The sequence below is a fragment of the Neomonachus schauinslandi genome, chromosome 10 (assembly GCF_002201575.2).
Source record: "Neomonachus schauinslandi chromosome 10, ASM220157v2, whole genome shotgun sequence".
Classification (NCBI taxonomy): domain Eukaryota; kingdom Metazoa; phylum Chordata; class Mammalia; order Carnivora; family Phocidae; genus Neomonachus; species Neomonachus schauinslandi.
The window spans coordinates 62,352,689-62,379,062 of NC_058412.1; the positions used below are offsets into that span (position 1 = coordinate 62,352,689).

At 34.2% G+C, this 26,374-nt stretch overlaps 1 protein-coding gene and 1 non-coding gene across 3 annotated transcripts in view; one reads left to right on the top strand and one right to left on the bottom strand.

Annotated features, from left to right (window-relative positions):
- FANCL (FA complementation group L) overlaps positions 1-26,374 on the top strand; it is an 89,748-nt gene that overhangs the window by 29,659 nt on the left and 33,715 nt on the right. The window contains exons 6-8 of one of the 2 annotated variants that reach the window (XM_021701304.2): positions 10,538-10,634; positions 15,417-15,489; positions 19,328-19,338. In XM_021701304.2, the coding sequence (XP_021556979.1) occupies positions 10,538-10,634; positions 15,417-15,489; positions 19,328-19,338 (181 nt within the window). The remainder of the gene's footprint in view (positions 1-10,537; positions 10,635-15,416; positions 15,490-19,327; positions 19,339-26,374) is intronic. The other variant, XM_021701303.2, reaches the window with a different exon arrangement.
- Positions 21,400-21,506, bottom strand: LOC123326053. The gene has a single exon (XR_006540843.1). It is a non-coding gene; the product is annotated as a U6 spliceosomal RNA (small nuclear RNA).

Consider the following 26,374-nt stretch of genomic DNA (forward strand, 5'->3'; position numbering starts at 1 on the left):
AAAAAGTAAGGGGCTTTTCTTTATTTTCACAATTGAATCAGTAGAAAATTGAATACTGTAAAACAACAGTAAAAATGTAAAACCTGAACTCTCCTGGTCTGTGCTCAACAAAATGACTGTGACTACTCTTTCTTTAAAAACAAAACAAAACAAAAAACCCCCAAAAAACAAAAAAAAAAACCCTGAAAAACTGGCAAAAGGGGAGAAATGAGGAAACTGACTTAATTTCCAGATATTTTAGTTAATACACATTTTCTCACTGTCTCTTAACTGGCTGTTCTTCAGTATTTGCCCTTGTTCATTAAGGCTGCTGTGCTATGCCTAATGATCTTTGAGTGTTAGAAATTGTGTATGAAAAAGTTTAGAGGTTCTAGATGATGATATTTTCTTGTGCAAAGGGTTTACTTTTTCCTTTGCTGAGAAATAGAGTAGGGTCAGCTTGCTATAATCCTGTTAAAGACTGAACTGGTTCAGGTTGGGCTATAGTTTTTGTAGGACTCAATGTAATTCTTCCTAAGTTGTAACCCTTTAGAACTTTTAAGCAAGAGCTGAGTGTGTTCACTGGTATTTCTCCCTTGGTAGATCCTAAACTCTTATGTGTGTCTCTTCACAAGGCCAGTTTACCTCCCAGTTGGAGCCAGGGGGTCCATTTTTGACAATGCTTCGTCTGACTCTTTTTTGCTTTACTTTTAGGGGTAGCCCTCCAAGGGTTCCCACTGAGAGCTTGGGGATATTCACTGGGGCTTTTACCGGTGTGGGTTCTAAATTTTAATTAATTTCTCCTCAGTATTATGGGCTATCTAAATATTCCCCCCTTGGTTTTCACTGGCTTTCTGCTTAGGTTTTTTTTTATCCTTGTCACTTGCAGTTCAAGGATTTATCAAAGGTTTTGATGGAAAATTGCCCAAATATTAGGACAAGGTTCCTGGCCCTACCTTTCCACTAGATTCTGGCCCTTTAAAAGTCTGTTATTTTTGTTTCTCTAACCTCAAGAGATTTCCAGAAATGCTGCTGTATGGTTTTTTTGTTTCTTTTGGTTTGCTCCTTAATAGCAGCTTTCCATCTGTGCTTTGCCCAAATCCTTCTTCTCTTGCCCCAGGCCCAGAATTGGTAAATAAGCTGAGGGAAAAATGGCTGCAGTATTGGCTTACCTCTCCTCTGTTCCCCTTTTTCAGGACCTTGGTTCTTTGGGTCTTTGTTGCCTTAGCAATTCTTTGATGCCTCCAACCTTTTTTTTTTTTTTTTTTTTTTCCCCTCTTGCATCAGACTACTCTAGTAGTTCTCAGTGGAAGTGTAGGTCTGTAGCAAGGTACTCCATTTTAGCCTGAAATGGTTGTTACATATAAGTTTAAATGTACTATTGTGGTGGTATCGAGGACTGTTAATGTTATTCATGTGATTAGGCATTATTTGATAAGGTGCCATTCCTGAATAGGATTTGGGAAAGATTGAACTTTTAAATAAAATTTAGCATAACAAGAAGAGGGGAGACAGAAGACAAGTAATGAATTGAAATGAACTAATAGTAGTTTGGCTGGAAGTATGAAGATTTGTCTTGAGGCACTGACATCATGGACCTGGTCATTGTTTGGATTTAAGGTGATAGAGAAAAATCATGTTGACTTATTTTCAGATGCTTAAACGTTAAGATCTTAGTGTTTAGAGGATACTTAGGAACGTAGGAAGGACTTGGAAGGGGAAGCCCTTTTCTAAGTGGTTGTGACACATTTGGAAGAACTCCAGTTATGAAGTAGTTGAAGCATTGAGAATGCAAATATGAGATTTGTGAATCATTCATTTTTTTCCCAACTAACTGTTGAATGCCTATACAGTGGATATCCATAGGCAAGACTTAAGGTCCCTCAAGGAACTTATATCTAGTGGGAGAGTCAGAATTTAAGTAGATGATCACAGTAGTACTTAATTCTAATTGTGATAAGTACTATAGAATATAATTACAGGATTTTTTGAGAGCCAGTAGCAACAAAGGTATAAGAGAAATAGTGCAAGTATTAAAATATTTTATGGAATAAGTGTTTTTTAGGGACAAATAGAAAGTATTGAGTTTTGCTTTGCATTATATGTATTGTTCTGATGTGAGAGAAAAAGGAACAGATGTCTAGCTTGGATAATAGATGAAGCCAAAAGGAAGGTTATGAATGCCTCCATCATAGCACTGATCACAATATGAATGCTTGTCTCTTTCTTAGACTAAGATTATTATAAAAAGGAACTTCCATTTATGAAGTTTCTGTTGTATGCCATTGACTGATATAGCCACTTTATATACTTCCTACTTAATTCTCAGAATAAATTTCAAGATACATATTTTTATGTTCAACTTAATATATAAAATGTGTATGTAGCCAAGACTGGCTACATAACAGTCCTTGGGCATTCTCTGTGAATGATGCTGCCAGGAATTGTGCTATGCAGTAGCCTGGTATGGAGCCTTTAATAAAGTTCCCTCAAATACTTGAGAGATAGTTTTTATTTGCTTCACCCTCAGTGTGTGACTGTCTCATCATGGATAAAATTGGCCACATGCAAAATTAACCCATCCTGAGAGATAGTTTTGAAATCTGTTGCTTAAGATTTGTGAAAGATCAAAGTTTAATTATAGTGACTAGTATGCATGATTGAACTAGAATATAGCTGCTGTTACTGAATCATTTGTTTCATAGTCTTTACAAATGAGGAATGTGTTAGCAAAAGAGAAGTTGTTTGCGTGGATTGTCAGAAGCCAGAGAATAAGATTTTCTCAGTATTTATTCAGTGCTTTCTGGAGTAAGAAACTATCAATTTTATTTTTGTGATTTAATTCTTAAATCAGGTCTGGTATTGTTGGCATTGGGTTTCAGACCATCAGAGCTAACACTGAGACTTGAATTATGCTATCCACATACTAGAATTGCTACCTTTTGAGGTCTGCCTGAACAGCTGGCCAGCTTCTTAATTTAAAATATCTCTTAAAATGACACACACAATAATACGCATGACAAATTGATTTGAATGGATTGTCAGAATCTTAATGATTTGTAGGCCATGTCAGTATGTCTATATTTTCCTTATACTCTAAATAATCTTGTAGATTTTTTAGTGTAATGGTAAAATCCGATAATGAAAGAAAAATCTTTTTTTAAGGTAATCAAGACCTTGCTGTGTTTTTAAATTACATAACTGACATATCTAATCAGTTCTATAGGATGAGGCATTATAAAAAATTAGGAAGGGGCGCCTGGGTGGCTCAGTCAGGTAAGCGTCTGCCTTGGGCTCAGGTCATGATCCCAGGGTCCTGGGATCAAGCCCCACATCGGGCTCCCTGCTCAGCCAGAAGCCTGCTTCTCCCTTTCCCTCTGCCCCCCTCCCGCTTGTGATTCTCTCTCTCTCTGTCAAATAAAATCTAAAAAAAAAATAGAAATATTTAGAATATGATTGAAATCTTTTTTCCTTTATTCACATACATTTTTTAATAGAAATGACATTGAGAATTAATAACTGACCTTAAGTTTGATTGCTGTTGTTGTAATTTCTGTACTTGTTTCAACTTGTATAAAAACACACTAAAAACAGCTAGTTGTCTGGAGGGTAAAAAGATGATAGTAAGACAGTCGGTGATTTTGGGTGTTAAACAGTTCACAAATGTAAGTGATGCAAAAAGCTGTCTTGATAGGTTTCTGTTCACTTCTGCTTGTGTTGTTTTGCAGAATGGTTCATTAAAAGGATAAGAATTAGAGTCCTTGGGGTTTAACAGGATTTTCTGTTAAGAAACATTAAGACGTTAAGGACATTAAGAATGTCCTGGAGTTGAAAGCACTGAATACTTTTTGTTATAAGTAGGTTGATCTACATCCCACTTTACCTAGGATAATCCTAATATATGCCTTTTATCCTGGCCTCTTTCAGTCTCAAAAGTGTCTCAATTTGGAAGAAATGTAAAGTCATCTTAGTTATAAGATACCTTATGTTTATTTTAGTAATCACATGGCCCTAGGTAATTCAGAGATTAAATAGTTCTAACAGGGGAAGTGTGATCTGATGGTTTTATTCTTTTTTTAGGCAGCATATTTATCGGTTAGAGTGAGTAGAATTCAACTAGTTGGCCTTTTAATTTGTCTAGGGAAAGAGCTGAGTTTTAGTAAATTTGTTTCGCTTTTGAAAGATTGTAAATATATATTAAGTTGGATTTTTAATTAAGTACCTTATTTTGGTAATAGACTTATTAATCCATTGATGGTGATATTTTCTATAATGCTCAATGCATTTTAAAGATCTGTATACCATATTGGGAGAAATGGAGATACTTGTTAAGAGGAAATTAATTCCAGTAACTAGACAAGAGCTTTAATTCTGGTTTATCAGCTGTGTGACCTTGGGCAGGTAATGTAACCTCTCTGAGCCACATTTTCTTTATTTTTCAAATGAAACTAATAATACTTAATAAGGGTTAAAAAGAAACACGTGTTACTTGATTCAAATAATGCCTTGTGTAAAGTAGGTATAAAGTTGAGCCACTAGTTCACCTAAAAATGTCAGACTATGTATGAGTTTTACAGCTCTTAATTAGTGTTATGATTTAATTATAACCAGTAATGATAATTTTCATTGCATAATGCATAAGAACATAGATGTTAATAAGTATGGTTTTCATCCTAAATTACCTTTATCGTAGAGTGCTTTTTCCTCATATATATTCAAATCACTGAATAAGTGCAAATTATCTAATAGTGAAAAAATATGTTTTTCTAAATTGGTAATATGTTTATAGTATGTAATTTAAACAGTTTGCATTCAGTTGTTTAAAACTTGCATATGAATCAATAAATATGAACCAGTCTTGATAGCAGCTTCTCCATGGTTATATAACACCTAGAGCATTGATACAATGCATAGAAGTTTAAAACTTTCATATTATTAAAAAAAGTTAATTTGATTAGGAAGCAAATATTTACATGAAAAGGAACAGTGTGGAAGGTGAAGTCCTTTTGAAGATTTATTTGAGAGAGAGCATGTGCGGTTGTGCATGGATGTGCAAGTGTGGGGGGGGGGAGGTGCAGAGAGAGAGAGGGCAGAGAATCTCAAGCAGACTCCGAGCCCTTGGTGGGGCTCGATCTCACGACCCATAAGATCATGACCTGAGCTGAAACCAAGAGTTGGACGCTCAACCAACTGAGCCACCCAGGCACCCCTAGAAAGATGAAGTCCTTTTGGGCTGCAGATGATTTAGGAAGGTTCTTCCTAAAGGAGGTGGGTATTGGGATAAGCTTGGAAGGAATGTAGAGAGCCTTAAAAGGGAGGCAGTGGTGGACGTAAGTTTGTAGTGATGGAAATGTGCAATTCATCTTTGGACTTTGGAGTATCAGTTGCTCACATAAGAGGATTAATATCAGGGCCAGACTGAGAGGTCTTGACTCCTAGACTAAGGATTCTCTATGTGCAAGTGATGGGGACTCACTGACTATTTTTGAGCAAGGGGTTGATATGATTTGAAAAGTACTTAGGAAGATTGGGGTGCCTGGGTGGCGCAGTCGTTTAAGCACCCGACTCTTGGTTATGGCTTAGGTTGTGATCTCAGAGTCTTGAGATCAAGCCCCGCATCGGCATTGGGCTCCGTGCTCAGCAGGGAGTCTGGGACTCTCTCCCTCTCCCTTTGCCCCTCCCACTCATGTTCTCGCTCTTTCTCTAAAATAAATATTTAAAAAAATAAAAAGTACTTAGGAAGATTAATTTAGTCATGAAAGGCAGAATAGATTGACGTACAGAAGATACAAGAAGACGCCAATTAGGGAGATTGTTTTTTTGAAGTAGTTACTGCTTAAACCTGAGGGTGGTGGTTAAGATGGAATTGATGCTTTATTAAAACATGAAGGTCTTAGGGCGCCTGGGTGGCTCAGTCGTTAGGCGTCTACCTTCGGCTAGGGCCATGATCCCAGGGTCCTGGAATGGAGCTCCACATCGGGCTCCCTGCTCAGCGGGAAGGCTGCTTCTCCCTCTCCTACTCCCCCTACTTGTGTTCCCTCTCTTGCTGTGTCTCTCTCTGTCAAATAAATAAATAAAAAATATTTAAAAAACAAAAAACCATGAAGGTCTTTAGTCTGCCTTTTGATGTTATTGCTACATATATTCATCTAGATGTTTAAAGAAAAACTCTAACTTAAGCTGTTGGTCAAAATAAGTACTGTTATTTCAAGAGAAAGCAAATTTGTTTTGTCTCACTGTACTGATACCATTCAGCTTTTAACAAAAACAGCGGAAACCTCTGTGAAGCTTAAGTATTAGTATCCTTCTTCAAATGTTTTAAAAATTTTAACTCAAGCGTAGTGTCATTTTATTGTAAGCAGTAACTTATAAAGAAATGCAGCAAATGATAAATACAAAGTGCCAAAAATATATATTCTTTAAATTTTTTATTTGTGTTTTTATATTTTCTTAGTCAATTTTAGAATATGCCAAAGTAATAACACCAAAACTTCTAAGTATAAATTTTAAATGTGATTTCATAACTTTTCAAAAATTTGAGCTTTTCAGTGATTTTCCTAAATTTATTATTTATATGAACTTATATTTTATTTAAATGAGCAAAACTGTTTATTCCATATTGTCTAAATTGAGATTCCCCAACTTTACAATAAAGCAGAACATTTGAAATATACTTTTATTCAGAAAAATTGATTTTGATATTACTTGTAAGATTTTATCACTTTTTCCTCTCCTTTAATAATCTCTTCCATAGACCAAACACCAAGATATTCTTTCCTATTGTGGATAGAAATACATTGTATTAGTAAGGGTACAAGCTAAGCTGCCATTAACAAAGAGAACCCTAAATTCTCAGTGTTCCAAACAAGATAGAATTTTATTCATCTCTCATTTAACAGTTGAGAGGTAGGGAGATGGTCAAGAGTGAGTTGGTAGCTCTGTTCCACAAGGTCATCTAAGAACCCAAGTTTCTTTTGTTTCTCAGCCATCTACCCTGGCTGCGTTGTTAAGTACATAGTTATTAGCCATATGTGGCTAATGACATCTGTATTTATATTTAAATTACATTAAAAATTCAGTGTCCATACCGGCTGTATTTTGAATTCTTCGTAGCCACACGTGACTGTGGTTACTGTTTTGGACAGTGCAGGTAGAAACCACCTCCATCATTGCAGAAGGTTCTGTTGGTCAGAGCTGCTCTAAGAGTATTGTGCCTGTCTGCATGGTTTTTGCTAGCTCATAATGGCCTAAGTTCTAGTCTGTAGGTAGGGAAAATGAGAGGGGTACAGGATGAAAGCACAGGTTTGTTATAAATGATTCAAGAGATGCACATACCTGAACTGCTTACAGTTCATTGACCAAGATTTAGTGGTGATATCCTGACACCCTGGAAGGATTGTTAGCTGAGTGGAATGTACCCTAAAATTTGGTTTAGTTAGGGGTGCTGTGGAGGCAGGGATCCTATTACCAAAAGGAAGGAGGTGAGAATAGATAGCAGAGGATGTTTTGCAGTCTAGGTCAGATGTACCGAAGTGTTAATAAATACAATAAGGTTTCTTCCTGTTGCCTCTTCCTGTCCTATAAAGTAGACAGGGAGTCAGCATGGGTAAAATGTTTAATTTTAAACGACTATGCTGAGATTAACCTATAATTAAAATATTTTTGCTACTTTATTTGAATTCTTAAAGTTCAACAAAATTAACATTATGATCATTTTGACTGCAAGGCCATTATTTGTGCATGACATTGTTTATCTCTAAGGTATTATCTCTGTCTTAAACTTTGTGGGAAGATGATGATTTTTTTGTTTGTGTGATTGTGTAAAGAAAGACTAGAACTTTTATTTCTATCTTATTTTATAGATGTCCAATAATTTCTAATAATTTTGATGCTGAGCAGCAGTGTGAAGTATGAAAAGTATTAGGTGGTGATGTAGTTGTTCCTTCTCTCTCGCCACCCCTTCTCGCTTTCTGTGTGTTTATTTATCATGATTGTGAACTACTTAGGGCAAACGATGAAGAGCAGCAGTCTTTTTTCACACCATTTCGTATCCCTGCTCTGACTCTTAGACAAACACTCTGAAATGTTCATGTTTACAACTTCCGTATTTCTAAATAATATTCCTTTTTCAATGTAACTTGATTTATCAGTTTTAGAAATTCCATACTGATTAGCTAATATAATAAAAACGGATTCGACTCATATGCCACCTTTTCTCTCCCTTCTTCACTATTCTTCTTCTATTTGCTTTAAAATTTCGTAAACTTCCATCATGTCCCTTCAATTAAAGATGTTATCTCTTACTCTCAAATTAGCAATTATATATTTTAGTGTTCCTAATCTTCCTCCCTCATATCTTTTCCCTTCTCTCAATTTTTGTCATCTCTACTTTTTAAATTGCCGTGGTCAAATATATTTACATTAGTTTCTGTGGCTATAATTAAGTCTTTTAGCTTTTGTCTGTTGCTGGGTTCTAAAAATTGTAATTAGTAAGCGGTTAAATTTTTAATGACTACATAAATACTTTTCACTGAAAAGCTAATGGTAGAGCAATTACAGTTTTTGTCATAGCTTTATTGTTTATAACTTAATTTAAAATTCCTTCATCCCTTTTGGTTTCTTTTTTTTTTTTTTTTCTCTTAATTGTGTCTTGTATATAGGTCATACCCTCTAGTCTACATATTCTACATACTTTTCTTTTTTGGCCAGGTTCTTCCTCCTGGAGCCTTCTTTCTTCCTCTTCTAATCTGTTTTGTCAGTCAGTGCTTTACTAACCACTTTTCATTTTTATAGTATCTGTTGGAAATTTCTTTTGTTGATGTTTATTCCTTCTTGTTCTTTTTGTTAGCTGTGGGTTTATTTATAACTTTTAAAAATTGCTCTGTTTTTGTTTTGGTGATTCGAGGATATAAATGCATGGGCTCATCTCAATATCTTGAATCTGAACTGTCGATGTTTTCAGAGTCAGTTGCCCATATATCTGAACCTTAGAGTCCTATTGATGACACATGTGATAAAGTCTCATGTTCTAAATTTTGGGGGGAAGACGGATTTGAGATGTTTACACATACAGCTGTAAGAAAATAATTATATATGTAAAGTCATTGATATTCTAATGTAAATGTTTTTTCTAGAATAATTTTACTTTCATTTGTTTTCTAAGACTCTAGACTTTTCATAGTTTCTGATACAAATTTCTTCTGTTGATAAAGATTGTTTTGTTTTGGGCGCCTGGGTAGCTCAGATGGTTAGGCATCTGCCTCTGGCTCAGGTCATGATCTCCAGGTCCTGGGATTGAGCCCCGCATTGGGCTCCCAGCTCAGCAGGGAGTCTGCTTCTCCTTCTCCCTCTGCCTCTCCCCCTGCTTGTACTCTCTCTCTCTCTCTCTCTTGCTCTCAAATAAATAAATAAATCTTAAAAAAAGATTGTTTTGTTTTACTTTTTGATTCTACTATTGAAGATATGTATCTTCTTCAGATTTAGATCTGTTTTTCATTACAGCAGTGTTCCATAGCTATTGCCCAGCATTTCTTGAAATTGACCCATTTTACCATTATATCTGGCCAGTGACTAAATGGCATATAGTAATGTTAAAAGAAATGTTTTCTAGGTTAGGAAGCTAATGTTAGTTCTGAACTCTAATGGGTCTCACCATCAGTCCGGGTGATAAGTTGTGCAATACTCTTAGGCTACTTTTTATCTTTACAAGAGAATAGTATTGTAAAAATGTCAAAACATATCCACATGCCCAGTTCGCTAGTAAGTATACTGCTAAATTTGAACCTTTTTGGCAGTAGCTTATGCTACTCGGGGGACCATATTTTTACAAAATGATATATTTCAAAGGGTATTGGTTTCCGTTGTAGAAAATTCATGCATTTAGAGCAACTTAAAGCCAAAAACAATTGTGCTGTGCTATAGGTTTAAAATACTAGTCATCTTGAATACGTGTCCAGGTTAAATGTCAGAAGCTATATATTGCATGGAAAGAAAATTTATTGTTAGCAGATTGGACTGTACCTGTGCTTATATAACATTTTCCTTGGAGGATCAATTGAGTATATGAATTAATATCAGCCAGACTTTTGTACACTAACATTATTGATAATAAAGGAGAAGTTCATTGAAGAGAAAAACAAATAAAGGAAGCATAAAAGTCTCACACTGTATGAAACGACAGAAATGGATCAAAGAGTTTGACAGGAAGTTTAATGTGTACATAAGTAGAGGCTGACAGCAACATGCTGTGTGTGCCAAAGGTTCCAGTGATGGAAAACCGAAACATAGTGCTCACTGACCACAGCATGAGCCTTGACACACATTGTAAATAATCCAGAGATCTATGACTGCATTAAGCACCAGGCTGGTGTATTAACGGCAGTAAATCTATAGCTGCATAAAGGGCTGGCATGCAGAAATTCCTCTGATTAATTTTTGTAATGGATTCATAGGAATACAGCAAATATTTTCATTTTGAATGCTACCATCCTCCAACTTCCCCTCCCCCCACCTTTGCCCTCCCTAGTATGTTCATTTTTTATTTCCTTCTATTCACCAGACTTGTATATGTGGATACTTGTCTCAGTACCATCAAGTTAAAAGCTGAAGATGCTTCTGGTAGAAAGCATCTAATTACCCTCAAGTTGAAGGCAAAGGTATGTGCTTCATTAAACTGTTATTATGGTCAGGAAATACTTTGTGAAATGAACTCTGAATGTTTTCAATGTAGGGTAGTAGCTTCTAAAAAGATATCTGGTACTTTAAAAAATTTATTTTGGGAAGCTCAAAAAATTTACCCACTAGGTTTCCAAAAGCCTAGACATAATTTTGTGTTGCTCTTTTACTGCAAATTTGCTCAAAATACAGACCTCATAATAAAGAAACATTACAAATAAGATTGGGCAGTCTCAAAGTACCTTGAACAAAGAAAAAATTTGAAAGTTTCCGCTATCCCAAGTAAAGTTTCACTTAAGTCTCTTGTCTTCAACTCTTATTATGAATTACATTTGTAGTTCTTATTTCTGAGCACCATCCCACTCGCCAAACACATCCATATGTATACCTTTTTATTTCTTGTTTTGGCTGAAATTTTACTTCTGTATTTTAAGAATTTGCAAAGGTTATACCTCCATTTATAGACTCTTTACAGGCTAGTGATCTATAATTACTAATTTTATTGGCACAAAACATAGCTATTTCGTCTTTATGTTTTAGTTCTAGATTGTGAATTTTGAGAAATAAGTAGAATAAGCAAGTTCAGCATATTAATCATTTATTTAGTAATCACTAGGGACACTTGAGAAAACCAGGACATTTAACTTTTTTTTATTGTTCCTAGGAGTCATCAATCAACTCTGTTTCAGAAGATTATAGTGATGAAAAGATCAGTTGTGTTTGTCTGTTTTAAAAACGTGTCTGGCATTTAAGCTTTCCATGAGAGAAAATTAATATATAAAGCTGAACTGGGTGACAAAGAAAAGTTGATATCTTATAGTGCCTCTTTATCAGACAAGTTGAGAAATGACTCATTCTCTCTTTTTCTCACAGAATATTCAGGTATAGTTTTAAGATTCATGTGTGATAAGTGTTGCAAATATTAGTGGGATAGAAATCTTATTTGTAAAAGAAGTTACATGGAGACTTTTGTCAAAATGAAAAAATTTTTATTTTTTAAATTTTAAAGGTGAGCTTTTTTTCCCTTCCCTTAAGATCAGGGAGAAATCTTCATTTATTCTTCCAAAGATCACAAGGTTTCTGTCAGTTACTTCAAAGTTTTAATTGCTTGTATTTTGTACTTTGTACATTGATAAAAATTGCTTTGCTGTTGTGAAGACCAAAATGAAAAATTTTAAATGCATCCTGTCCTGACTCTGGGTGGTGGTGGTGGTTTTTTAAATAGCCTTATATTTACAAGCTTTTACTAAGGAGATTCTGTCAAGAACAAGATTTTATTATTCCAGTTAATGATATTAGTGGTAGTATCAGGAGGAAGGTTGTAGCTGCTAGTATGGCCCATCCTTTTTACTTTTTCTTATACCTTTTCAGGGTAGATAAGGTGACACTTAATATTTCTGTGAAGAATGTTTTCAAGTTTTTGTAGCATTGATAGCTGTGAAGCACTATTATGGATTCCCTGGCAAGAGAGAAGAGAAGGCTTTATTTAAATTTGGAAGGAATTAAGAAAAAAAATCTGTATCAAAAAAAGGAGTGGAAATGAATGAATCTTATGTTGGTATCATTTATTAGAGTCTTTAATTGTCCATTTAGTTCAGTTTTCATAGACCAAAGTTGTATTTTAGATGTGGTAATTTATTTCTTTAGGAATATTTGGGTCTAGGATTGTCAGTTAAAAACAGTGATAGCTGAAGCTATATGTTAAGAATATATAGTGCAAAATCACAATTAAAACAATTTTAAAAGTCAAGCTGATTTTTTTTAAACCTTAATGCAGACTTACTTTTATAAATATACACACCTTTATTTCTTTTACTTGATATTTTTTAACATAGTAAAGGAACACTTTTGTTTTATTTTTTTTCTCTTGAACACCTGTTCTCCCAGTTCTGCCATTCCCCCTCATCTGCCATTCCCACTCACTGTGTTCAGTCCTCAAAGAAAACAATACCAATTTTAATTAAACACTCTTTATTAAAAGTGAATATATAAGTCAAAAAGAAATATAAGGGAAATAGTTGAATTTTGTCATTTTTATAGGTGTCTTTCTATGCAATATTTACAATACATGCTGAACTATGGGATGGAACTATTATCTTTTCTTTAAAAAAGAAGTAGACCAGGGCTGCTTCAGCTTTGGCGAAGATCAGAACTACTTGAAAAATGCAGATGTGTTTCAGAAGCTGGGCACTCTGTGTCTGCTGGCCATTTTTGTAATTTGCTACAGTTTGTATGTGTTTACTTCAAGGAAGCCTTACTGCTTAGATGGTCCAATCACAGAAGGGATTGGGTTAAAAATGTCCTTAGAACAATATGCTATACAATCTAAAAAATATCATATATATATATATGTGTGTGTGTGTGTGTATATATGATGAAAATATTTACTTAATATTATATAATAATTGTATTCTTTTATAGTTATTGGTTTGATTTTTTTTTTTCTGGTGAGATTTGAAAAAACTGTTCATTAAAAATAAGCACTACTAATTTTTCAATTAATATTCCTTTATGTGGAGCTTTTATTGTTGTCAGTTAGACTGCCGAAGTAAAACTTGGCAATTAGTCTCTGGTTTTTATATATTTATACAACTTACTATGGAAAACCACCTGAATTTTGATAGTTATTTGACAGTATTTCATTTAGTTATCTATATTGTAGTTTTACAATACAAACGATTCTGAAATATCTAGGATGCTGCTTCATAATTCATGTTTAATCATCCAGAAATATATCAGTTTGTTTTTAGGGTCTATACAGTTATGTAAAGTTTATGGTATAAACAAAATTGATCTTGAACATGAATATAATTAACATACATATTTGCATTTAACTCACAATAGATATACAATAAAGCCACCTATATAGATCAATTAATTTATTATATATATACTTGTATGTCTGTATAATTGCACATAAAATATATTTGAAGATCTCATCATCTCAGAAATTATGTGACTCATATATAAATGGAATCATACAAAGTTTATTATAATCTCCTTTTTTAACTATTTATAGGTCTAACAGTATATATGTACTATTCACTATATTGAGTCCTATTTTAATGTAGGAGATCATATTCTCTTTTAAAATAATGTGCTGTATGTACTAAATGACTTCCAAAGTCACAGGTATTTTACTTTGGTTCATCTAAATACAGTAAACATCTTATTAACTTCATACTCTTACCTAGATTGATAATTTAAGTTGATATTGTTCATTGTCAACATGAGTAGGAGATTAAAAAAAAAAAACAAACTCCAAATGAAGTAAATATTCCATTTTTGACCACGGAGGTTTCAAGTGTGCATTATAATTTTTATAGAATCTTAACATGTTAGAGGGGAAAGACTTGATAACACTTTTAATTGAGTTCCATCGATTTTATATATCAAACAGCCAGTGAAATGAAATGACTTGTACAAGAACACACAGGTTAGCAGAACTGAAAACCAGAGAAAGTTAAGGTCTCTGTCTGCACTTATTTTGAGATAATCTTTTCTTTAAAAAAGAAGTAGACCAGTACTTCATCATCAGATGATGAAGTACATCATCTGATATTTTGAGTTTAATAGAGCTTCCTCCTAAATCTCAGCTTGACCTTTTTCTTTTTTCTTTTTTCTTTTTCTCCAAATTAGAGCCTTATTATATTTTTATATAATTTCCTGTATATTTGCCTTTGTGTTACCAGTTCTGCGTAGCCAGATAACCATCAGAGTATAGGTTGATAAGTTTCTTTTTAGCAAACCACTTACTATAACTAAATGTTAATTCTTTTCAAAACAGTGACTTCAGATGGGCTGATGTTTGCTAAATACTATAGTGATAATTTTTGGAACCCATTTGCTTATTCAGCGAAGTAGTGAAAAAGAAGAGTCTGAAGAAAGTGAAAGTCTAAAAATTAAACATTTTGTCAAATGATTGCTAGGAGTTTTCCCAAAACTAATTTTCTTCTAGTAAATTTTGCTTTTTAATGAAAAGAAATGAGTATTCTTTAATTACATGTGACTTTCAAGAATCCAGATTGGATTTTACAGAAGTCATGTAGTATAATTCTCTAATAACAAAATTGATTTTAAGAAAAACTGCCTTTTGTCTTTCTTAACTTAGACACCTAATTTGTCCTTAATGACTGTCACTTTTTGTATGAAGCTATTGAATTAATTTTCTTTTTATCGACAATGAAAAGGTTTTTCTTAAAACTATTACTTTTATTTTTCCTTAATATCCAGAAGGCATTTCATTCTTTTTATTTATTATATTCTTGCTAAGTGTAATTGCTTTATTGTGGAAAATACTTCTTTTAACTGATTTATACTTTTTTGTACACTTCTTGGTTCTTTTAACAGATACTGCCTTTTTAAAAAGTGACGGAGATGGAGATTAAATTTTAGGTTGAAAGGAAATTAAATATCAATTAAATATCAGTTTGATCTATCATTTTAAAGATAAAGAAACTGAGATCCTGTGTGGTTCACCCCTCAATTTACAATTAGCAGCTAACCTTGACACTGACTGAATTAATTCATTATTCTTTACTCAAAACCTATTGCTTTGGCACCCCAAAATCACCAAACTTTGTACCTCCTGAGCATAAGTTGACTATTATTTAGCTGACATTTTCTATAATAGTAGAATCAAAATATTTATATATAATACATGTGCATTTATAATAAAAGTTTTCCTATTCAGTTTTCTGAAATACTTCATATGAAATTGTCACGCAGAAGCAAAAATGACCTAATTTTATGCTTTTTCATAGTACCCTGCAGAATCACCAGATTGTTTTGTGGATTTTCCTGTTTCATTTTCTGTTTCCTGGACACCACAGGTAAGTTCTTAAATTTATTTTAAGTAGCTAAAAAGCATGTTCTATTATGAGAATAGGTTATAGGTTATAGCCAATATAGCCATTATAGTTTTAAAGCGATTTTTGTTGTTGTTGTTGTTGTAAGCATTTATTTATAAACAGAAATTTCAGAGTGCTTTTTCTTCCCCCATATTTCCTAGTAGTTAATGTCCACTTTCTCCCTCCCCTCCCACATAAACACACCATCCAGTCTTTAGATGTTTATGCCTCATATTAGATAAATATGAAGGTCTATTGACAGAAATTTTCCTTTGAATTTAAATCGTAAAGAACTCTATAAAGCAGTGAACAGTAAGTGGAAAGTTGGGTGAATTTTTTAGATTGCTAAAGGTTAATATTGATGTCATAATATCAGAGAATCTTTTTCAGAGAAGAATGAGTGATGGCTGAAAATACAAATCATTTCCACTCAGTTTTTATTGTTTAAAAGTGGTTGTCCATAATTCATCCTTCAGCATAGACTACATTTTTGTATGGGCTTTGGGACATTTGTACTTGTGTAAAGAATATAAGAGATTCTTTCTCCTGCCTCTGTCATTTTAATTTCTCAAAAGTTGATGTCTAACAAGAAGATGAAATTAGAAGTACACTGTAAATGGTAATATTATGTAGATGTAAGGTTCTCAATAGTATGAACATCGACATTACGTGTGTGTGATTTTTTGAAGATATGACAGAGTGGTGGTTAGATTCCGAGAACAATCTAAGGATGACCGGCATGGTCCTTCTTTCACCAAGTAAATTGTGGCAGTTGGTAGCAAAATGGAGAGAACATTTCTGTTCTCATCCAAAGAATTCCTACTGACATCTTACAGATACTCTCTAGAGGCTACCTGTATTTTTGTTATGAAATTTTGATGGGGTCAAGGGAAAATTTATGCCTAATTTTTTAAGTACATACACACAGTAATTGTATATGAAGTTAGTTTTTAAAAACACCTAATAGGATTTAAATAGTGTTGTGTAGGTTCAGATGTCATTTTAATTATGCATATATATTAAAAATTATTTTTCGTATTTTTTTCCTTTAAAAACAACAGTCCCTCCTTTCAATGGAAACTGAGAAAACACAGCAAAATAAAAGAGAGGAAGAACCCTGTAATGCTTTTGGTATTCTGATATAGGTTATAAATACCTAAGAAACAGTGTGTTCATTTTTTATTTTAAAAAAGAAACTTTTCCTCTTTTTTAAATATACATTTTCTGTTTGGCTTTCCTCTTTTTAAAATATTTTCCTCTTTTTTAAATATAAATTTCCTCCTTGGCTCTGTAAACTTTGTTTATATTTTGTGTGAGATTATGAGATAACACTGTACCTGGATTGTATTCTTTCCAGATATGCTGTCTCTAGATTACATTCTAATATGTATCAAAATCCCAAGTTGAAGACTATATTTTTGATGAATTTGTAGTGTTTTTAATGTAGATAACCACACAAGTTTTTCCCAGTCTTAAATCTGTGTAAAAGTTTGCATCTTCACAAAAAGACTGTTTAGCACTTACCTTATCCTATCATTTAGCAAAATTATTTTGTGATTTCAACACACTGGAAAATCTTTGCAGGTAATTTCTTTCAAATTTTCTATCCCTACTTAACACCAGCTCGATGCCTCGCACATTTAAGCATGGGATGAGTTTTAGATTTAGTTAGGTCATACAGCAAGTTTTCTGTTTTGTACTAGCTCCAAGAAAACAGAACGAATTAGTAGTAACTGGAATGTTACAATCTTTTTTTAATTAAAGAATATACTAAGATCCTTAGTAAAGCACAGAAAAATTTGGATACCTTTTTATCCACAACTCAGATTTGACAGATGTTAATTTTTTGTCACATTCGTTTCATTTCTAGCTCTTATGTCTGTCTCTCTCTTAGGAGTAAAATGTTCTAGGAACAACTAAGACCTTATTCCTCTTTTCCCTTTCTTTCCTTCTCTCCCTTTCTGGAGGTAACCACCTCCCTGAAATTGATGCATGTGCTATCCATGCATATTTCTTGCTACATTTGTTCATGCCATATTCTGTAGTACTGGCTGTCTGAATTTTTTTATACAGCATTGTTTCTGAGATTTAACCATGATCTTTGCATGTTTAGTACATTAAATGCTTTAAATAGTTCCATTATATGAATCCATCAGTTAATTTATTCGTTGCACTACTGATAAGGTTGTTCACAATTTCTTAAGTTGTGCTCTAGTGAACATCCTTACATTTTCTTGTACACATATGAGACTCTTAGTGTGGCTTATGCCAAGAGAAAATGTTGGATTGAAGGGAATGTACCTCTTTGAGATTACTAAATATTGCCAAATTGCCTTCTCAAATTGGTTGTATAAATTTATACCCCTACCCAGCAATGCATGTAATATCTACTTCTCCAAATCCTTTTCCAGGTCTTACTTAGCCTGACCTTAATTCTTAACAAGAATTGAAATCATTTTTATTGTGTTTATAATCTTTGCTTATTTAAAATTTTTTCTTTTATTGTAAATGTTCCTTTTTAATTTGGATACCGATGGTTGGTGATATGGGATGTATCTTCTCTCTGTGGAGTACTTTTTACCTTTGTATGTAACCTATTTTGTCAGTCAGAAGTTTAACTTTCAGTGTTGTTCCATTTATCAGTCTCGTCCTTGTGATTTCTGCTTTTTGTGTCTTGCATGGGAAAATCTTTCATATCTTGTTCTGAAAAGATAGTTTCCTATCATCCTAAAAGTTAGTATGGTTTTTCTTCATATTTAAGTAGGAGATAGGAATCTTATTTACACTTGTGTATGTTATATATGCTCGTAGTATTTGGATGTGTCTTCATTTGTTTAGATCTGGAGGTGATTTCAGTTTTTCTTCTATATTTGCTATTAAAATTTAGAAATTTTTCAAAATATATTATTTATTTATTATTTTAGAGTCTAGCAGTACATCATAAGCATTTTGGTGATGCTACCAGTGGTTTGAGCTCTCAAGTCTTTTAGACGTGATAAGAGTATTGGCAATATTAGTTTATGTTTTAAAAGTAAGCAGTATCAGACTACTTTTCCGTCTATGATCTTTTTTCATTGATTTGTTGGAAATAATTATGCTTGTGAGAGTTATTTTTTCTTAACAATTTTTAAACAGTTGTGGTTCTTAAGCAAAATAAATGTAGTCTAACAGCAAACTTATATTTAAGAGATTGTACATAGGTTCCAGATAATTGATTAAAAACATAATCCTTGTCTGTTTTTGTTTTGTACATTTTCTCTTTGGAGTCAGTGTTTCTGGACTTCAGACTTGGAAGATCTTTATTTTCCTTTCTTTTTGTGAAATAATAGGCATGGCTTTGTGGCATCCATATTAAAAATGGGTAATTTTCCTTATGGTCCCTGTCTTCCTGCTGCGTTGATAATGTTTTGATGTATTTTTCTTTTGCTCTGATGAGAGGTCTGCTGCTGCTGCTCTGACATGTTCATTTGGATGAGTAATTATAACTTGCACAATGTCAAGCTGAAGATGGTAGGGTTTTGTGCGTCATGACAAGCCTAGTAGCCAGTGCAGGTGTCTCACAGCATGATCAGCAACAGCCAGTGTATTCTCTGGCTCAGAGGAGGCGTTCAGAGTGGTAAGAAATCAGCACTAAGGGCAGGGCTGCCGCTTCTACTGCCGCCGTGATCTGTGCCAAAGAAACACAAAGTGCTTCTCAAAGACAAGCGACTGCATACCTCTTTTCAGATATTTACTTTGCTTACCCGATAAATTTTCTTTTATAGATTTAGCATAGAATATAAGAGCATGTCATTTTTAGTTTAGTCTACTTTCTAGCATCACAGATGCTCCGTGTGTCTTTAACAACCTGCTGCCTCTTGGACTTTTACATGCAGGGCATGTATGTGAATTTTGTTGACTAATGACACCATAGAATGCTCTAATGTAAGATTTTAAGTGCGCTGATATTGGGGTCTGTAAGAACAAAACTCATTTTCTCTAGCTCACTGACCAACCCAAAATAGGTGTTAATTGGGGTGCCTGGGTGGTGCAGTCGGTTAAGTGTCTGACTCTTGGCTTCGGCTCAGCTCATGATCTCAGGGTCTTGGGATCGAGCCCCATGTCGAGCTCTGCGCCCAGCTCGCAGTCTGCTTAGGACTCGCTCTGCCCCTCCCCACCTCACTTGCATTCTCTCTCTCTCTCTCTCAAATAAATGAATAAATAAATCTTTTTTTTAAAAAAAAAGGCAGTTCTACCTATAAATGTGCCATTAAGTTCAGGCTTGGTGAAGTATCCTTGCCATGGCAGTTGGAATTTTCAGATTTGGTATGGTATAATAAGCAGTGGGCTTTATATTTTTTATCATGGAAATCTCATATTCTTAGAATAATGCCATGAATGCAAGAATAGCAAAACTAATGATGAAGCCTCTGGCTGATAAGCTGATGGTGAATGAAGAATTTGTCATTAAAGGAAACAGTCCTATTACATAGCAGGGAGCACGATCCATTAGTTAGAGCGGCAGACTAGCAGTTGGGTATCCTAGGTTCTGTTTACAGTTCAGTCATTGACTTAATTGTTTAATTTCAAACAAGTCATGTGACTGCCCTTTGCCTCAGTTCATATGTATATGGAAATAATGAACTTTTTCTTTTTCACAGAGATTCTAAGAAAAATTCGATTTAAAATAAACAGTGTTGGGGGAAGAACCCTCACAATCCACTCTAAGGATCCTGTGGAACTTTCTTTTTTGACCCATTACCAGATTATCTTTCTTTCCATTTTTCTCTTTGCTGTCTTTGTTGGAGAACTCCTAATACTGGATTTTTGTTCACTCTTAAATTGGTCAAGTAAATACGCTTTTTGCCTTCTTGGCAGTTTTATTGTTGCCCTAGTGGTATGTTTAAAGAGACATCAAAAGGACCAAAACAAAGAAACTTAATTCATTATTGAGATCATGTGATACGGTAGAAGAAGTATCAATGTGATCTGTTGGACTCAGTAACCTATTAACTACCTTTTTTTTTTTTCTCCAGTAACTTATTTTAAAAGTACCTGGACTGATTTTTTTAAAAAAAAAAAAAAAAAAGAGAGAGAAAGTAAATACGAATGAACAAAATTAAGAAAATTTAAAATCACCTTTAATGCCTTCATTTAGAATGGTATTCTCACTGGATAATAGCTTTGAAACTAGGCTTGTCACTTCAAATATTTCAGTTTTTAAAACACATTGGTAATGTGCATTTATTCCAGGTATTAGAATCATTTAGTTTTTAGTTATAATTAGGTTTACATTTATCCATCAAATTAAGAACTATTGTGTTCACAATCTAGGAACTGGTTATGTCTGCATTTATTTAGGTCCCTCTGTTAAGTAGCACTGGTTTCTTAATCTACATTTTGCATATTTTTGTTGAATTTATTCCTAAGTATTTAAAAAAATTTTTTTTGCTACTGTGAATGCTTTTTTAAAAAAAAATCATATTTTCTAGTTTACCGTGAGAATATGGGCAAACTATTTTCATTTTCTTTTTCTTTTTAAAGTTTTTACTTTTATTAAAGTTACATAAGAACATAGATTAAAGAGTTAGGTTACAGGGTTTTTTTGTTGGTGCTGTTTTCTTTTTAGGCCAAAGAGCATTTCCTAGCCTCCTTCCCACCTTTTTCTCCTTCTGCAGGGTCAACGACTTTTGATTGCTAGCTGATCCTTTTGGTGCTCTAATATTATTTATATTATTGCATGTTCTTGTAATTATACTGCTTTTTGTTTGCTTGGTTTAGGCATTATCTGTTAACTTTCCCCTATAGATGGGTTTGCTGTTTCTTTTACCTGCTCCCACTCCACACACATATATACTTCTTATCTTCCTGTTTTTCCCCAAATAGTTATCTTCTATTTTTATTTAATTTTTAATTTTTTTATACGGAATACTTCATGAATTTGTGTGTCATCCTTGCACAGGGGCCATGCTAATCTTCTCTGTCTTGTTCCAGTTTTAGTATATGTGCTGCTGTAGCGAGCACCCAAATAGTTATCCTTTAATTTTGATTATATCAGTACTCAGTGTTCACATTATGAACATGTATACATGCTATGCAGAGATAAGCCATGTGGTTAACTATTATTTTTCCTTTGTTACCTGGTTTTTGTTATTCCTAGAGTTAACAATTATCTTACTTTTTCATTTCTGTAGTTTTTTCTCTACTTAAAACTCATTTAACCCCCAGTTTTCCATCACTTGGCTATATCTCTTCTTAGCCATCTATATTAGGTTTTTGTTGACTTTATTTCGAGGGAATTTCATGAGATTTACCTAATAACCTTCCTGTTGATTTTTTTTTTTACTTTTGTCATGTTAATTTCTGAGAGTTTACTTCATGGATGTATATTTTTTTCCCTAGAGATACTATTTTTCTCCTCTAAGTAGTTTTTCCTTGAGTTGTTCTTTTTCTGTGCTTATAATCTTTGGTCATCTGCTCATGATTAAAAGTCAGATATAAAAAGCTCTTTGGAAAAAAAAATAAAAAAATTAAGCTGTTTGGAAGCTCTGAGTGCATGTGTGGGGCTTGTCAACTGTGAACTTTATTGTAGAGTCATCTGACTAGATCTCGTAATGAGGAATGCCTAATGTCAATACCTTTAGGTCTTTTGGAATGATTGATTGGTTGGTCAGATTTCTTGGAGAAGACTCTTCCAGCATTCTGTTTCTGAGCAAGCAGAAAACATTCCTTTGAGGTATTAAGTTGACCAAGGCTGGTGGACAGGAAACCACAGCCTGAATTAGTAAGCATTTAACCTGATGCCATCTTCTACTGATAGGGCTGAATATCACGTAGCTGTTAAAGAGACGTGCTTACAGGGTAAACCTCCATTATCACAGAACAGGTAATGACAGTGGATTTGGAGCTAAGAGGCAAAAAATGATATCCTAGTTAATCACTTGTTTTTTTCAGACTTTTTAATTTTGGCCATTCTTAGTTGTGTATAGTGGTCATTTTGTCCCCCTTCAGTTTTGTTTGTTGCTGATGTATATAAATCTTTTTTTTTTTTTTTTTAAAGGTTTTATTTATTTGACAGAGAGAGACACAGTGAGAGAGGGAACACAAGCAGGGGAGTGGGAGAAGGAGAAGCAGGCTTCCTGCAGAGCAGGCAGGGAGCCCGATGTGGGGCTCGATCCCAGGACCCCAGGATCATGACCTGAGCTGAAGGCAGACGCTTAACGACTGAGCCACCCAGGCGCCCCTACAAATCTATTTTTTTTAAATGATTTTCTGTCTAGTAGCCTTGTTAAACTCTTAGCTAATGATTTATCAGTAAATTCGTTTGGATTTTTTCTGTGAACATAATCCTGTCTTTTGTAATGACAGTTTCATTGCCTCTATTCCCATCTTTATACCCCCCCTTATTGCTCAGGGTAGGCTTTCTAATACAATGTGAAATATAAATAGTAAACACTAATATTCTTGTCTTGTTCCAGATCTCAAAAAAAAAAAAAAAATTTAAAGTTTTTGTTATTAGGTAGATTTTTGTCTATATATTTCTTGTACTAAAGTCCTTTAACAATTATTAATGGAATTCATTGCTATTTCTAGTTTGCTAAGAGTTTTGTTATGAACGAAAGTTGAACTTTGTCAAATATATTCTTTCTATATATTAAGAAAGTCAAATTGTTTTCTCCTTTAGTCTGTAAATGTGGTGAATTGATTATTTGATTTCCTAATGTTAAGCTAGTCCTTTGTTCTTAAAATACATTCAGGTTATGGTGTATTTTATATTTATCTATTGCTCACACACATGTGATCTCCAGTGTCTATTGTTTATTGCCAGATTGCATTTCTTAACTTTTTTAGGAATTTGCACCTCTGCTTATATGAGCAATCCCTTTGTTTTTCTGCTTCCAAAATTTTGTTCTTGTTGCCTCTCCAGTTCTCCCTGCTTTTTGTGAGATTGTGCCATAAAGGAAGAACAGCAACAACATAGTTTTAATGAGTTTTGGGGAGGGACTGAAATTAGGTGTGTGTATTTAATCCACCTTCCTTACCTAATAGCTTGTACCCTCTTTTTATGGAATATTAAATGTATAGTTCCTACTTTGTTTGAATTCTGATGTATAAACTAGTTGTGAACAAGGAATGTTAAAATTTTTTCATTGCTTTCACCACTGGGCTGCTAGTTAAAGAGAAATATTGAAATTTCTAAATATGCTAAATATGAATGGAGTTCCACATTTCCAATTATAGGCAAGTGACAAAAGAAATAAATCCTCATAATTTCCCACCCACTTGTGTAATATGGAGGGGACTAGTGTGGAACGTTCAGGTTTCTTTGGACCTTTATAGAACTTAGGTAAGATAAAGAAGAACTAACTTACAAAAGTCTACTAGGAAGTTCTGTCCTATTTTTAGTGCTTTACTAGATGAAATGGTATAGCTGTCATGGTCAAGTCTTCCTTAATAGTTACCTTGAGAAAGTACATAAACAGAAAAGCAAGGAGCAACATTTTTCAGTAGGAAACAATTTAAATGTAACAAAGATTTATTATCTACTATATGTGGAACACTGAGCTGGATTCTGAGGATGTTAAAGTGAATTAGGTTCTAATACCTAGGATAGGCTTTCAGGATTAACTTTCAGTCTGATGAGGAAAGAGGTATTTAAAATAATTTCAATAAAATGTGTTATTAGGATGAACCATTTTGATAAGGTGGAGTAGAAGCACGTAATCTAACATGATGTGGTCAAGCAAGTTTTCTGGATAAGATGTTACTTGAGCTCAGTTGTCTTGAGGAATGAGAAGTTAGGTTTGGGAGGAGAGATGATACTTCAGGGGAGAACTGCATTAGCCAAAGAACAAAGATATGAAATTATAGGAGATAATGCATCAATTACACAGCATTTCGTACCCTGTGGTCAGAGTTAGAGATAAGACTGGAGCTTTTGCTAGAGTTAGGTGGGGTCTAGTGTACGGGAATACTTTGTTGTTATTGTACTTTGCTTTATTTTGCTTCACAGATAATGAGTTTTTTAACAACTTGAAGTTTTGTGGCAATCTTGCCTTGAAGTCTGTTGGTGCCATTTTCCAATACCATTTGCTCACTTTGTGTCTTTGTCCCATTGTGGTAATTCTTGTAGTATTTCAAGCTTTTTCATTATTTGTTATGATGATCTGTGATGTGATCTTTGTGACTATTGTAATTGTTTTGAGTCACTAGGAATTGCACCCATGTAAGATGGCAAACTTAATGTGTTCTGACTGCTGCACATACTGCACATTCCCCCCATCTCTCCCTCTCCTTTGGCTGTCCTATTCCCCAAGATACAAAAATTTTGAAATTAGGCCAATTAATGAGCCTAAATGGCCTCTGAGTGAGAGGAAGAGTCACATGTCTCTCACTTTAAATCAAAAGCTGGGAATGATTAAATTTAGTGAGGAAGGCATGGCAAAAACCAGGATAGGCCAAAAGCTAGGCCTCTTGAACCAAACACTTAGCCAGGTTGTGAATGCAAAGGAAAAGTTCTGGAAGGAAATTCAAAGTGCTACTGCAGTGAACAAACAAAGCAAAACTGTCTTATTGCTGATACAGAGAAAGTTTAAGTGGTCTGGATAGAAAATCAAACCAGCCACAGTATTCTCTTAAGCCAAAACCTAATCCAGAGCAAAGCCTTGATTCTTCAATTTTATGAGGGCAAAGAAGAGGTGAGGCAGTTTGAGGCTACAGAGGTTGGTTCATGAGGTTTAAGGAAAGAAGTCCTTTGCTTAACATAAAAGTGCAAGGTGAAGCAGCAAGTTATCCAGATCTAGCTGATAGTGAATGAAGGTGGCTACACTAAATAATAGATTTTCAGTGTAGACAAAGCAGCCTTCTATTGGGAGAAGATGCCATCTACGACTTGCATAGTGAGAGAGAAGTCAGTGTCTGGCCTCAAAGCTTCAAATGATAAGTTTGACTCTTGTTAGGGGCCAATGCAAGTGGTGACTTTATGTTGAAGCCAGTGCTTACTTACCATTCTGAAAATCCTAGAGCTCTTAAAATGATGCTAAATCTACTCTGCCCATGCTCTATAAATGGAACAACAAAACATGGGTGACAGCACATCTGTTTACAACATGGTAAGGAAAAAGAAAGAAAGAAATTTCTTTTAAAATATTACTATTCATTGGCAACGTACCTGGCAACCCAACAGCTCTGGTGGAGATGTACAATGATATTCGTGTTTTCATGCCTGTTAACACAACATCCATTCTGCGGCCTGTGGATTAAGGGGTCATTCCGACTTTCAAGTCTTACTATTTAAGAAAGACATTTGTAAGGCTATAGCTGCCATAGGTAGTGATTCTTCTGATAAATCTAGGCAAAATAAATTGAAAACTTTCTGGAAGGGATCCACTATTCTAGATGCCATAAGAACATTTGTGATTCATGGGACAGGTCAAAATATCAACATGAACGGGAGTCTGGAAGAAGTGGATTCCAACCGTCTGGGAAGAATTTAAGGAGTTCAAGACTTCAGTGGAGGAGGGAACTGTAGATATTGATGGAAATAGTAAGAGAACTAGACTTGGAAGTGGAGCCTGAAGGTGGGACTGAGTTTCTTCAATCTCATAATCAAATTTTAGTGGATTGGAGTTTTTCTTAGGAGTGAGCAAAGAAAGTGGTTTTTTGAGATGGAGTCTATACCAGGTGAAGATATTGTGAAGATTATTGAAAGGACAGCAAGGGATTAGGATATTACATAAACTTAGTTGATAAAGCAGTGGTAGGGTTTGAGAGGATTGACTCCCATGTCGAAGGTTCTACTGTGGGTAAAATGCTATCAAACAGCATTGCATTCTACAGAGAAATTGTTTGTGAAGGGAAGAGTCTCTAAATGCCTCGGACTTCATTTTTGT